The following is a 15,439-nucleotide window of genomic DNA, read 5'->3' on the forward strand; positions in this document are numbered from 1 at the left end:
GCAAGCCCAGGTTCAGGGGACTTGCTTAGTCCAAGTAGTGTTCCCCTCTCTATTTAGTAGACTTCTCTATTCTTTTAAAAACCATTAGATGGTAGTTTATCTTCCTCATTTAGGAGACCATGTGGTCTTATTAGCGAGTTCCATTCTAGGAGACACGCTTTGTCTCGTTAGGCAGCTCTCCTCTGGGAGCAAGCCTCATTGCTTAGAGCCCGCCTTTTCCCGTTGGAGGCATACAGTGCCTCATTTATAGAACCTCCCCTGTTTGTCTCTCTTTTGAGCTGAAAGACATGCTATGTCTTATTTGTCCCCCTTTATAGAGTGTTAGAGAGTCTTTGACTCATTTATCCTTTTTAGTGGTAGTATTAGAGAGTCTTTGACTCATTCCTCCTTTAAGTTGTAGTATTAGAGAGCATTTGGCTCACTCGTCCTTTGGATGGTATTATTAGAGAGTCTTTGATTCACTCGTCTTTTAGATAGTGTTATTAGAGAGCCTTTGACCCAATTGTCTTTAATGGTCTTGCTAGAGAGTATTTGACTCATTTGTCTTCTTTAGTGGTTTTTATTAGAGAGTTTTTGACTCATTCGTCCTTTGGATGGTATTATTAGAGAGTCTTCGACTCATTCGTCCTTTTAGTAGTTTTATTAGTGAATCTTTGACCCATTTGTTTTCCTTAGCGATGTTATTAGCGAGTCTTTGACTCAATTGTCCTTATTAGAGTCTTTGACTCATTTGTTCTTTTTAGTGGTATTATTAAAGAGTTCTTGACTCATTTGTCCTTTTAGGAGTGTTATTAGAGAGTCTTTGACTCATTTACCTTCGCTTTTGATAGTGTTTTTAATTAGGGGATTCCCTTGTTTAGCCCTAGGGTTTTGCTTTGTATATTCCCTTAGGTCTTTGACCAAAATGGTGAAAACTCTTTAAGCTTCAAAAACAATGAAAAAATTGTAAAATCCAAAAAAAAAATATTGAAAACTTTAAAAATGTCAAAAACATTTGAAAACTTTAAAAATCTCAAAAAACATTTGAAAACTTTAAAAAATATCAAAAACATTTGAAAAACATTAAAACCGTTAAATCATTTGAAGTGTTAGGTTTTAGTTAAGAGAGTTCGTTTCGAACTACGTTGGCTTGATCCTCTTCCACGAGGTATGTAGTGCAGCTTGGGATACATATCCCAAGTTCAGCCAAACTTTGTAAATAAAAATGCTTTAACCCTTTTTCTTCAAAACCTTGTTTTCAACAAGATCTTCCTCTAGAGTTAGGAGTTTGTCCTAGATAGAGAGTTTTAGAGTTAGGAGTTTGTCTTTGATTTGTTGTGTGCTTGTTTGTGTTTGTTTTAGAGTTAGGGGTTTGTCCTAGAGTTATAGGAGCGCCTCCGTCCGGTCAGTTGGTGATCCACATCGCCGACTGATGACTAGGTCTAAGATGCGTTAGTGATCCCATGATTTTTCTTAAGAAACACAGCCTAGTTACACATAGGTTGTAGGAACCACCTGCATTAGCTTAGGGCTAACCTGCATTTAGTTAGGGCATATAGGGTGTCCCAAAATCTACAATTCACTGAAATTTAAATAATCGTACAAGAATCTTTAAGAATTAGACCGGTCTTTTAGATCGAGTATAAGATAGAGGTCTAGGTGTCTTAGGCATCATAGTTTAGAATAGGTACGAAGAACTACGTTACCTTGATTCTCGTGGAGGCGGGGATACGTAGGCTTCTTTGGATGAACATCAAACCATCCAAGGACTCGGGCTAAATCGTTTAGAGTCTTAGGATTTGTTGTGTTATTATATTGTATATTTTGTTGTGTTTTCTTACTTTCATGCGCAGACCTTATACCTTTAGCTGTAGTATGCATGTGTTTGCTCACCAGAACTTAGACACCCATTAGGCATGTCACACACAACCTAGTTGTCATTAGGTGACACATCTTTTATCTTAGTTTATGTGTGCTTATTATTTCATCCCCGAGTCATGCATAATTAGGTAGACGTTCACTCGGGGATATTTGTTCCTATTTTACATGATTTTTACCCAAACTTCTTTGGAGTTAATGAAAATGGCATAAGAGACCAAGTGCTTGCACTCGGACGAATTGGGGGTGCTCTTCAGACGTTCTTCATTCGTAATCAGGCACGAACCCATATATCTTTCTGGTTATCCATTGCACAGAGAATTTGATTTTGGGGTTATATTTGAGAAATCTTGACTGATTTTACAAATTTTGAAAAAGATGCTATTTTTAGAAACTCATGGGGCTTCCACATATTCATCATTTTATGGATATTTCAATCATTTCTCATATGTCCAAAACCATCTCGAGGGTACAGCTGATGGATTAGGAGTAATTTCGTAAGATTTGGAAAACCTGCTAAATTTAGATCTCTCAAGATTTTCTCTTAGTCTTGAACTTCGGGGGTATTTTAGACATTTCCAAACATATCATATTTGGTCCCTACTAAGAAATCTTGAGTCCGTTCATAAATTTTTGAAAATCTGCTATTTTTAGAATTTCTCAGGGTTTTCCTTAGTCTCGCCAAATTCTAGCACCTCGGGGTAATTTGGTCTTTTCCTGTGTAATTCTTTTGATCCCCAAAATATGTCTGGCAGATTATGAATGATTTCCTGAATTTTGGAAAACCTGCTAAATTTAGAATTTCTCAGGAGTTTCGCTTAATTTGGAAATTCTAAGTGTTGAGGGCATTTTGGGTATTTTCAGGGGATACCAAATGATCCTGTTTAATTTTGCTCACCGAAAGGACCCAATTTTAAAAGTTTCTATTTTTTAAGTTTGACCACAAAAACTTTCCATGTTTAATTTTTCTCTTTACGGGTGAATTAATCTGAGGGTATTCTGGTCGCATTTGGATGTCTAACAGTCAAATAGGGGCATTTTGGTCTGAAAAGTTATTTTCCAAAAAAATGGTCCGATCATGTGTGAGGGATGCACCATAAATGTCAAATGAGTTGGGTTCATATATAGAATATTGAATTTAGAAAGATTTTATTGATTTTTTACGGAAAAACCCGAAACCCGTGTGAAATGGCCCATTGGGCTAAAGCCCGCAAAGATGGAGCTCATGTGGGTTCACCCATATGGGTAAACCACCATGGTGGGCGGCCCACATGGCTGACCCACATGAGTTATGTACCCAACCTTGATGATGTCACAATGGTGACATCATATTTGTTAAAAGAAAAATAAAAAGAAAAAAAAATTAAAAGAAGGAAAGAAGGAAAAGATGAATGATTGCTTAAAAATGTTTTCTTCCAAAGAAGCAATGTGGAATGAGAATAGCATATCTTGATTGACAAAAAATTAAGATTGGAATCAAATCCAATTTGAAAACAAAAAAGGAAGAAAGCAAGAGGGGAAATTTGGAAACAAGCCAAAAAGGGAGCTCTCACATTGGAAATTACTATTTCTCTCTTAACCCTAGCTTTTTTTCTTCTTCAACAAATCACACATCAAAGATCTTTGGGGTGTTCTTTGGGTCTTCTTCATCATATAAAAGGGTGCAACAAGCTTTTGGATCGTAGACCTGGCTCGACCCGAAACCCGAGAAACATGAACCCAACCCAAGCTATTTTCAGGTCGGGTCGATGCGGGTCGGGTAAAACCCGACCCATGTTGCAACCCTAGTTTTTTTAGTCCAGACTTCATCTTATCACACACACAGTAGATACAATTAATTGAATTCTAGTTAGTTTTTCACTTTAAGATCATACACTCGTCTTGTTTTCATGAGTATTTATAAGGAGTAGCCCCAGCTTCCCACAGTAGCAACCTCAACCATGGTTTTAAATTTCGACCGAAATCCGAAATTTCATTTTCCCCGAAATTTAAGGAATTTCACCCAAAAATCTTGATTTGATTTATTTTTTAATATTTTTCCTAACTTTCAGAGAAATTCCGAAAATTTCAGCCGAATTTTGTAGGAGATAAAATATTATTTTATTTGATTTCGGCGGATTTCGGCCTTACAACTAGACTCACATAGATGAGTATGCCAATCGTATATAGCTTTCAGACCTTATTAAGTCTAAATTCATCACTCTATTGGAGTATTAATCTCATTAAATTAGTTCTGAAACACCTATAACCTATTCATATTATGATTGTATCATATATTCATTATCATCATTTACCCATGATAGGAGTATAATTAACTATTATGCGTAGTACATAATATCTCGTATATAAACATGCATGGATGAATATCACTCTCTTTCATTTCTATGAATAGTTATTGAAACGTAATAACATATTTCATGTCTCTTTACCCTAACTTCTTTTATTATTTGCCATTTTCTCAAAAGACATGTTAGGCATGGATGACTACCACTCTCTTTCATGTCTTCTTGCATGTGTGTGGGCGCACTGTTGCCTTTCCTCGGCTAGCTTTTCTCTTCCTAGATGGCTGGCTTTGGTGTTGATGACATTTGGGAGAGAATTTAATCCTTTTTAAAGGGCAGTGATAAATCCACCCCCCAAAATGATAAATCGACTCCCAATGTGTCTATCTCTCTCCTCTTTTTGTCTCTAACCCAGAGGAGAGAGAAAGACCCTTGGGGAGTCGATTTATCATATTTGGGAGTCGATTTATCACTCACCTTTTTAAAAAGATGCTTTTGTCATTTCCATGGGTCCCATGACAAGGCTCTGATCGGCTCGATCGTGAAAATCAATAATCTAAATTTTCTCATACATGCTAATTAAAAAAAAAATCCTTTTTTAACAAGGTCTGGTAAAGGGATTAGGAACATGTATGACGATCTGTTGGATGATCAGGGCCTTTGATAATGTCAAATTGAGAAGTCGCTTAGATGAACGGTCCAGATCCAGTTAGCAGGGATCTTTTGAAAGTCTTCTAAAGCGTACGTGTGTAAAGCCTATCTGCTTTTTCGACTTTTAACGCGTAAAAATGATGTGGAAACGTGTTTCTTCTTCCTTTGGCAGTATTCGTAGAAATCTTCAAGTGAAAGTACCGAAGTACCCTCAATCTCGAACAGAACAACAGATGTACCCTTCCATTCAAAATTTGAACAGCCAATCTAGTTTTAAATATGATTGAGTAGCAATGAACAGTAAAAGGAATTTGATTCATTAAATGTGAAGGGTCATGTCCAAATCACATCATCTTTTCGTTTTTTTTTATTTTTTATGAGTAGGAGTAGGATGTCCCACACCCCCTACGGATACACGCAATGACCCACTCACCACGTGTATCAGGTGAGTCTGGGGCGAGATTCGAACACTCGAACAGAGACAAACCCGTGACTTTATGCCGAAGAGCCAATGCCTCGGTGGGCTAGTTCAAATCACATCTTTCTTCTACCCAATAATGGCTTAAGTAAGTGTGGACGGTTGACCCACTTATGTTCAAGATTCCACAAGTCGTCTTGTTAAAAGTCTAAAGCTCAAAAATACTGTCAACCATCATTTGAAATACTAAGGAGTGGCATTATCAAAACATGGGTGAGAGTTGGGTTATTAGTTCATTTTTGTTCTGCTTTACAAGGCCATTTTAGGTTGATAGGTGGCCCCTAAAACCGTGCAATGTGATTTAGACTACACTATCTTCAGGATCCAATCAGTCTAGACTAATATTATCCTAATATTTGGTTTGCTTAGCAATAAGACATTTCTGTGGTGTTTGGATTAAGGGAGAAAATTTCTCAGAATTTTTTTCCTTGGAAAGTGACCAAGTGAGTTTTCCAGCATTTTCTAAATTATTTTCCATGGTTTTCTTCCCACAATTGAAACTGTTTTCATATTTTTTTTTTTCAAGGAAGATTGTAAATAGGAAGATTGCTAACTACATTATATTTAATTTTTTTTTAAATATTTAACACCTGTGAAAGCACCATGAACAAGAGGGTTTCAATTTCGCTATTCTCTACTTGGAGCTTCTCAACATATAATCTAAATACATTATTTATAAGCATTCAACAATTGTAGTTTAGATAATTTAATAATAAGTTTTTTTTTTAATTTTCAAAGTTCTGTATAATTTCTTTGAAATAAAGCTTATTATTTCGTGAGGCAAAAATTAATACTTAAATTTTATAAAAAAAAGAAGTGCAAAGTCAAGCTAATATAAGTCTGGCCTAAGAAACATGTTCAAAATAAAGAGATTTTACATGGGGTAAGCCCACATAATCCAATGCTTTTCAAAAAGTACTGACAAGGAATCACAGGATGATCCAAACCGTCCATCTGATGGGCCACAAAGTAAATAGGTCATGCCCCAAAAAATCATTTAGCCCTCGGTTCTACAGAGGAACTGCATATTACGAAAACCTCTATAGATAGGAGGGTTGTAATCATCCAATGAAAACAAGTTTTTAAACACAGCCTATTTACGTTTGTGGCTCATCAAACGGACGGTTTGGATCATCCTACGGTGTGGTCCGTACAGTACATTTTGGAAAACAATGGACCATACAAAAACTCCAAAAAAAAAAAAATACGTATCAAAAGAAAGGGGTTACGTGAAATCAGCTAGCTATTAAAATTTCCACGTCAAATATGAGCTGTGTCCATTTTTCGTAATTTTCTCATTCTTCAGGTGTATTTGCAGAACCAAACCCATCACACCCTCCTCTCTCCGTATAACATCAAACCCACTCTCTCTCTCTCTCTCTCTCTCTCTCTCTCAAACACACAACAAAAAAGCAAAGAAAATGGCAGGGCATCAACAGAACCCCGGCTCCGGCTACGGCTATGGTGCGCCACCAGCGCAACCATACGGCACCGCGGCTCCTTACGGCGCACCACCGGCTCAGCCATACGGCTCGTCCCCCTACGCTCCAGCTCAGCCATACGGCTCATCAGCCCCGTACGGTGCACCGTCAGCCCCGTACGGCGCGCCATCAGCGCCCTATGCCGGTGCGCCGGGACAGAAACCCCCGAAGGAAAACAAGTACCAGGGAGGCCAGACGGCGGCACCACAGTCCGGCTATCCTCAGGCAGGCGGAGCACCGTACGGGAGCCCGTTCGCTGCGCTGGTGCCATCGGCTTTCCCGCCGGGCACAGACCCGAGCATCGTGTCTTGTTTTCAGATGGCGGATAATGATGGAAGTGGGTTTATTGATGATAAGGAGTTGCAGAGGGCACTTTCGTCATATAGTCAGACTTTTAGTCTTAGGACTGTTCATCTCCTTATGTATCTCTTCACCAACACCAATACAAGGAAGATCGGTTAGTTTTTTTTTTTTTTTTGAGATTGAATTCCCTTTCTAGGGTTTGTCTAAATTGCGCTTCTGGGTTGGGTCTGATTTGAAGAATAGATTTAGGGAAGTGGGTTTAGGGAGTTATGGATTAGGGTATGTTAGGGAAGATTAGATCTTTATTCCTAAATAAGTTAATAAATTAGGAACTTATTTTAGTTTTTACAGAAATAGAGGGTTTGTTTTTTTTGCTGGGATTTTGCTTTTAAGGGTTTTAGTTTCTGATGGGATGAAGGATTAAGGCTCCTGCTGCTCAGCGCATTTTAGCGGAAATTAATGCAGAAGCCTAATACTGAGAAAATAAATCACCAAGAAACCTAAAAATTTGTGACTGATTTTTTCTATATTGGGCTTCTTGGTGATTGATTTTCTCTGTATTGGGTTTCTGCATTCGTTTCCAAAGATTGATTTTTATTTGCCAGTCGTTAATTATATAGTGTGTTGGTATGCATTTCATTGATTTTCTTTATATCAGGTTTCTTGGTGATTGATTTTCTCTATATTAGGTTTCTGCATTCGTTTTTGAAGATTCTGATTTATTTTTTTTGCCAGTAGTTGCATTTTGTTAGAAGTGATCTAGGGTTAGATCACTTCTCATGAATATGATGTTTATATAAGCCCAAACTAGGGCAACAACATACAATGACTACAATACCCCTAACTAATACAAGTAATGTCTAAACTAACCTAATACATTATTCAACACTCTCCTTCAAGCTGGAGTGTATATACTATGAAGCTCCAGCTTGCTACAAAGAACTACATCAACAATTAAAAAAGTACATTAAGCTCATACACATCCAACTTGGTATAAAACTCATCCTTAAGCTTGTGTGGTACATACATAATGAAAAGCATAAACAAAAAACAAAGGCCACCATGAACAACATCGAGATCTAAGGACTACGGCCATAAAAAAGAGCAGCTCCCCCTGAGGTAGCACAACGACGAGAGCAGTCATAACCGGGTCCCCCCCCCCCCCCCCCACGGAATGAGAACCTGGCAATAAGTCTAGAACCATGAAGGATCGAAATGAGGCATCTCAGCAGGGGAATAACAACGATCCATCGAACAAAAAAGGGAGACACACCAAAGGTGCACACAATAAACATCAGCGAAGCAGCCCAACAAGCGATGGGGAAGACAAGGTCGACGGGAATACCGTCGTCTAGAGACAGAGAGAGAGAGAGAACAAGGATAACGAACTAACGATGGGGAAACCATCGTCGAAGACTAGGTCGATGGCATGAACATCATCGCCTGAAAAGATAAGAAGAAAAGGGAAAAGATAAACCAACCAACGATGGGAGACACCATCATCTGGAGAGTAGGTCGACGACATGAACATCGCCGCCTGAAGATAAGAAGGAAAATGATGAAAAAGATAAACCAACCAACGATGGCGACACCATCGTCTGGATACTAGGTCGACGGCATGAACATCGTCGCCTGAAGACAAGAAGAAAATGATGAAAAAGATGAACCAACCAACGATGGGGACACCATCGTCTGGAGACAAGATCGACGGCATGAACATCGTCGCCTGAAAATATAGCTGACCAACGATGGGGACACCATCTCCCGGAAAAGATAGGTTGATGGGAAAAGACCATCGCCTGTAAGAGAGCCGACTAACGATAGGAATGGAAACTATCGCCCGGAAATGAGAGGATAAGGCATAAAGCGGATAAGAGAGGATAAGGCATAAAGCCGGACAAGACTAAGAGAAGACATGAAAGAGAAGACACATGACGAAGGAGACAAAGAACATAATCACCAACAATACTCCCCCTCAGGGGAGACTACATGAGCCCGGACATGACAAGGCAAGGAGGACAATATGAAGACAACACGAAGAGATAAGCCAGCACTCCAACAAAAAGATGATACTAACTAAGACAACACTCCCCTCCCCCTAAAGAAAAAAACAACAAAGATGACAACATTCCCTCAAGAAAAGACAAGTAAGAAGACAAATTAAGACAAAATCAAGAAGAAAAAAAAGAACTCTCCCCCTAAAGAAAAGACACAAAGAACTACATAGAACACTCCCCCTCAAATTGAAGGTCTAATACCTTCAACTTGCAACGAAACAAAGACAACTAAGGCATCACACCTCTCTTGGACATTCTATCGAACACTTGGTGTGCGCCTTGAAGAAGAAGACAAAGGAACAAAGACAAACAAGGCACTACAACTCTCTTGGACATTTTATCAAACACTTGGTGTGCACCTTTGAAAAACAACATAAAAGACATGAGAAGACATAGAAGACAACACCAGACAATATAAAGGAAGAGATGACATCAACACAAAAGACATACAAAACAATGGAAAGAAAGAGATGACAACACTCCCTCTCAAGTTGAAACAAAAGGCCTTCAACTTGAAACGAAAAGAAGACGTCCAAGGCACCAAATCTCTTTTGGACATTTCACCGAACACTTGGTGGGCACCTTGAAGAACAACATAAAAGACAAAGAATCTAGAGGAGAAAGGACAAAGATTAGGATGGAGAGGGTGGGAGTGGAGGAAGAGACTCAAAACATGAAAGAAAGAAAGGATTTAAAACATAAAGAGGAGTGAAAGAAACTAGAAAGAACCCAACAAGGGTATGGACTTAGAGAAGAATGAGATTTTGGAGAACCAAAAAGAAGGGAAAGAGATATTTTCGAGAGATTTGGGGGAGAGATTTTAGGATTTTTTTTTTTCTTTGTGATTTACGACAACTCCAAAAACAAGAAAATGGAAAAAAAGAGATGTGTGAGAGAGAGTTGCGAGAAAGAGAGAGAATACCGAGAGAGAGATTAGGGAGATTTGAGGAGAGATCTTAGGAAAAAAGAGAGGAAACAACACCTTGTGCATAAAGGCAGAGAGATGATAGACTCTTCTTCTTTCCTTCTACCCCTTTCCAAAGGATCTTTGCTCTGATACCATGTTAGAAGTGATCTAGGGTTAGAGAAGAGAAAGAAGAAGAGAAATGGAGAGATGGAGAGTCTCCACTAGGTAGCTCCTCATGAATATGATGTATATATAAGCCCAAACTAGGGCAACAACATACAATGACTACAATACTCCTAACTAATACAAGTAATGTCTAAACTAACCTACTTACATTGTTCAACACATTTATTTACTTTACCCCTTTGTTGTTGGGTTAATTTCTTCTATCTTACGTTGTTCATTTTCCATGAGTTTTTGGTACTATTGTTTAAGGGGATTTAATGTATATGTACGGGTTCTGTTGTAGAACTGGTATGATTTGAATTGTCTATAATAGAGTATGTACGGATCAAGATTAAGTCTGAAAATGGAAGCTTCAACTAAAATGTAGAAAATAATATATTTTAGTACTGAAGTTTCTTGGAATTACATTTAACAAAAAAAAAGTTCCCAGGAGTTGGGAATTTTGAAGCTTGAGTTATGCCCTAGTTAGAACATCCATAAAACTACTATTGAGCAGTAGACGCTGTTATCTTTTTGGTAAGGTTGCATAAGCTGATCTTCAGTAGGAAAGTTACTGATGCAGAGCTATATATTCTCAATGAATTACCATGTTGGGACATGGGATGGTCAAGCATTGGTGCCCGCCCATATGCACTATCTGGACCGTTCATTAAGTGGTACCTAGGAGGAATTTTACCCCGTGACAATAGCCCATGGTCCAAAAATCATTTAGAGGAGATGATCTTAGCCCACTGACTTAATTACTGTAAAATAGATGGCTTAGAGAAGTTCAAGTTTTACGTCGTAAGGCTAGTGATCATTGGATCAACGAAGAAGAAAAAGTTTATGGTGAAAAAGTTTACTATGTAATACTTAAAAAAAATTGTTTTACGACAGTTTCACTGCAATTGGAATGGACCCGGAGGGTAATGCTATTTTCGCTAAGAATTAATACCCACTTCCTTCGCAGTAGGTGTATGAGTAAGAATAGGAAGTGATATAACTTTTCCTGATTTCCACCTTTTTTTTTCAATGATAGATTGCCACCTCCTTCCTCAGCATTTTCACACCTTCACCAAATTTGCATCTCCTTTCTGGCATTTCAAAATCCTTTTCCAGATTTACAACCCCTTTTTAAGACAAACAAGAGGGGGAATGGAAATACTTGGAAAAGGGAGTGAAACTGTCATTTCCCTTCCCTGCTTTTGTTTGGTGGCACAATTTATGTGGTTAACTAGGGTTTTGGGCTGTGTTACATGGATTGGGATTCAAGTGTCGGGATCTGACACAGATTCAAGGTGTCGGGTTCGGCAAACCCCAAAAGGCAGAATTCATGGATTCGTTATTTTTGTTAAATAAAATTAAAATTAAAATTTTATATTATATAATATATTCGTGAAAATTTCGAGGGTGGGGGTCGAGATGTTAGGGTTTTTAATTTTTTATTAAGAGAGTCAAAGAAGAAAGGAGAAGGTGGTCGATGTTCAAGGGTGGATGGTCGAGGCGCTAAGGTTTTTATTAAGAGAGGATAGGTTGTGCTTTGTAAAAAAAAGTTAAGAAGAAAATGCGTTTAAAGGGAAAATATACAGGATTCGCATGTAAAAGAGTGATCCGCATGAAAAAATTGGATTCATGTGGGACACAGCCTCAACAAGAATTCAGTATGTGTCCCACGCGAATCCATGCCCTATTCGCATGTCGACATGGATTTGGCATAGAGAAGGGGGGTAAAGAATCCATGCAACATAGGTTTTGGGGTTCCGCTTAATCTATTACTGTGTTTGGTTGCATATTTTGATTCAAACTACTAGGAGACTATTTGCCTTGTCTCTCCTTTATTTGCCATGTGGCATGACTTTTGTCCCCACCTAACAACTTGAAAACAAAGAACACTTTTTCCTACTAGAGTCTTGGGATTTAGCACTCTTCTCTCTATATCGGTGATGACACCCTACTGCGTCAGTTTTGTCTTGACACTACACACCGGTAAACTACTTTAGTTGACACCGAAACACTACTTACCACGACTCAACGTGGTGACTGCTTCACTGCTATTACACCTATTGATTGCTTTAGTTCTAATTCACCACAACTCTACAAGGCAACTACATCCACCCTTTTTATATTCAGCAAATAATGTAAAAGAGATATGAGAGCATCTGGGTCCACCTTGACTGGCTGGGAAGGAGAGCTCTCAAAAAATCAATAACAGTATTTTTATTCCCACTAGGGGAAAAAAAAATTCCCCAATCAGATTTGTATCTGCTTTTTCATTGGATTCGCTTTCTCTGTGGTGGGTATTAGTTGGGACTTGAATGAAACCCCTCGATTTCATAGTTACAAAGAACTTAGGCCATTGGACCACAGATATACTTTTCTGTAGATGAGGCTTACTGGGAGATAAAATGTGGTTACTCAGTAGCTAACAGATCCATTCTCTATTAAAAAATCTCTAATTATTTGTGATTTCTTCACAAAAGCGATTCTTTTGAATAGTTTCGACTTTTTCCTGAATTTTTCAAACATTTGCCTCATCAAATGCTACTTGAGCCAAGTCTGACCAATGGAAATGTTAGGATAGAACAAAAATATGTCCTGATAGAGTCGCCCATGATCGTGCTTTCCTGTTTTTGATTGCTTTGATTACAGTATCCGATTGTTTCTCTATGGCTATAATCCTTTTCTTTCTTTCTTTTTTGAATGGTCCTCTATGGCTCTATTTCTTTCCATGTAAAATGGACGTAAAGCAAATTTTATGCCCATTTTTTAGTGACAAGTTGGTTTAAGATCGAAAGTAATAAATGCTTAAACTTTATTGCGATTTTGAAATCCATGGGAATTTGGGATTTTTGTGCAGATAGATAATTCTTGCTACACACTCTTTGCTTTGATCTTGCAAAGTGGTAATGACAAGGAATTTAGAGAAGCATGCCATGATCCAAACAAGGTCACAATTAGACAAGAGTGTCATTATCAAAGCAATATTTCTGTAATAATGGATCATTTTTTTTCTCATCAAGCTCACAGTTCGATTTGGTTTGTGAGGTATCTGATATGGATATTATATCTTAGAAGATAACCAATCTTTATATTTTCACCTAACTACAGGACCAAAGGAATTCACCTCTGTGTTTTACAGTCTTCAGAACTGGAGGGTAATGCTCAAACAATCTTTCATTAATATTTAATAATTCCGAGTTATTTTATTTATTATGACGACTCTATATTGGTAATATCAGTCAATATTCGAAAGGTTCGATAGGGATCGGAGTGGCAAGATAGATGAGCCTGAGCTGCGAGATGCTCTCCTGAGTCTCGGATTCTCAGTCTCTCCTGTCATTTTGGACTTGCTTGTGTCCAAATATGATCGTAGTGCCGGGAAAAATAAGGCGATTGAATATGATAACTTCATCGAGTATGTTTCCTTTTTATCATTATCCTTTTTTTTTATTCTCTTCCTTCATTTGCCTCTAATTATACTTTTGATTTCCATTTAATTTCCTGATTGTGTCATGTCATGGAGAGGGTGTTATGGGCTTAAAAATATTCATTTTTTTAGTCATTATAGTAATGGGTAATTTATTTGTTTCCTTTACTAATCTTTTTTTTTTGTCGGTCTCAATCTTGTGCAGGTGTTGTCTTACAGTCAAGGTAAGTCAATAATTTATGGGAAATTTATCTTTTTTTTTATATATATGTATAATTTTTGGAATATTGAATGTATATAGTTTTATTTATGTATGTTGTTTTCATTTATTGGGTGCAGGGGCTTACCGAGAAGTTTAAGGAGAAGGACATAGCCTACAGTGGTTCAGCGACTTTCAGCTACGAGACTTTCATGTTGACCGTTTTGCCCTTCCTCATTGCATAGAAAGTAGTAGTGGTTAGTACTTAGTAGTCTTGTAGTGTTTGTCTTCTGAGATTTTATGTTTTCTTTTTTGTTTCTTTAATGGCTCTACGTCCATTACATTATGAGTCTTGTGTGATGAGACTTTTTCCCTTGTTTTTTTTTCTTTCTAGTGTGTGTTTTGGTTATGAAAAAACAGCATTTGTATGAGTTTCCAATAAGAAAAGAATGAAAACAACCGAGAAAAAGAGAGACTCGATTTAATAGTCTAGTTAGAGGAGGCTGCAAGTCATCGTTTCGTAGACTTTGTAGAGCTCAATTAGCATCTACTCAAATCATCGTTTTAAATTTCGGCCGAAATCTGAAAATTTGAATATCTAGTGAAACTGAAACCGAAATTTCGGTAATTTTGGCTGAAATTTCAGATATAATAAAGTATTACTTATTTTATATTACAGGATTTCAGCTATGCAATCGTAGGTTGAACATCGCCACAATCTCGAAAAATAAATAAGAAATTATTGCTACTACTTTCGGCCGAAATCGAAATTTAAAACCATGGTTCAAATACCATGTTTGAGATATGCTGTATGAAACTTGGAAAAAAAGTTGAATACCTGAAGGGAGATTGTGAAATCAATCACTTAGAGGCCCGCTTAGATACAAGGATTTTATAATCTAGTATTGTAAAATCTGGATTTTATAAGCTATAGCCTAGATTTTATAATCGATGTATTGTAAAATCCAGGCTTTTACAATCCTGGATGATAAAATCCATGTATCCAAATGGTCGCTATGTGTGTGAAAGAGAGACTAGTGGAGAGAGCGATGTAGAAAGAGGCCCAGTCTGTTTTGGATTTTCAGAATTGATTTCCTGTCCAAAACTGATCCAGTAAGTTATTTTTCTTCAAATCCAAACAGGCCTGTCGACTGATAATGTTTTCAAACAGTTTCTCATTTTTTTAGGGTGCTGATAAATTCGCCCTCCTCAAAGGATAAAATGGCCCCCTTTAAGCCTCTTTAGGTTTACCCCCACCTATCCTTCCAACCATACTCAGTTTTACCCTCACCTATCCTTCCAACAATAGTCGGCTTTACCCTCACCACATCTATTGCAAGTGTAAGCTTTGGTGATCTCAAATAGGATTCAAGAGCAGTTGTCATTTGATTTGGTACGGCTTGAGATTCAGTATCTGTTCCAGAAAGCCATCGACGGGGAATTGGAACTTAACAGCTCTTTTTGTGGAGTTTCCTTTGCAACTTGCTTAATTAAAACTGGGTCTATCTCTCATGTTTTCTTTAGCTTTCTTCGCATTCTAAAATGTTATAGGGCGGGTCACAGAATGAAAATCTTTTGAAAGTGTGAATTTTGTAGCAGGACTGGTCTTGAAAACCCAATTTACTGAGGTCT

The 15,439-nt window shown here is 37.8% G+C and overlaps 1 protein-coding gene across 1 annotated transcript; it reads left to right on the top strand.

The window, feature by feature from the left end:
• Positions 1-6,641: 6,641 nt before the first annotated feature.
• Positions 6,642-14,299, top strand: LOC143852673 (calcium-binding protein CBP-like). Its single transcript, XM_077362198.1, has 5 exons — positions 6,642-7,206; positions 13,290-13,336; positions 13,421-13,596; positions 13,814-13,832; positions 13,948-14,299. Exons 1-5 carry the CDS (start codon positions 6,690-6,692, stop codon positions 14,050-14,052), a joined length of 864 nt encoding a protein of 287 aa, XP_077218313.1. The 5' UTR covers positions 6,642-6,689; the 3' UTR covers positions 14,053-14,299.
• Positions 14,300-15,439: the final 1,140 nt, after the last annotated feature.

This window comes from Tasmannia lanceolata, unplaced genomic scaffold, assembly GCF_043159265.1.
Source record: "Tasmannia lanceolata isolate RefF3 unplaced genomic scaffold, GAP_Taslan_0.1 ptg000019l, whole genome shotgun sequence".
Classification (NCBI taxonomy): Eukaryota; Viridiplantae; Streptophyta; class Magnoliopsida; order Canellales; family Winteraceae; genus Tasmannia; species Tasmannia lanceolata.

Excerpts from the sequence above, each read along its gene's own strand:
- LOC143852673 (XM_077362198.1), top strand. The coding sequence starts at position 6,690 with ATGGCAGGGCATCAACAGAACCCCGGCTCCGGCTACGGCTATGGTGCG. Across the intron at positions 7,207-13,289 it reads CACCAATACAAGGAAGATCG|GACCAAAGGAATTCACCTCT; the intron begins GTTAGTTTTTTT and ends ACCTAACTACAG. Across the intron at positions 13,337-13,420 it reads ACAGTCTTCAGAACTGGAGG|TCAATATTCGAAAGGTTCGA; the intron begins GTAATGCTCAAA and ends TGGTAATATCAG.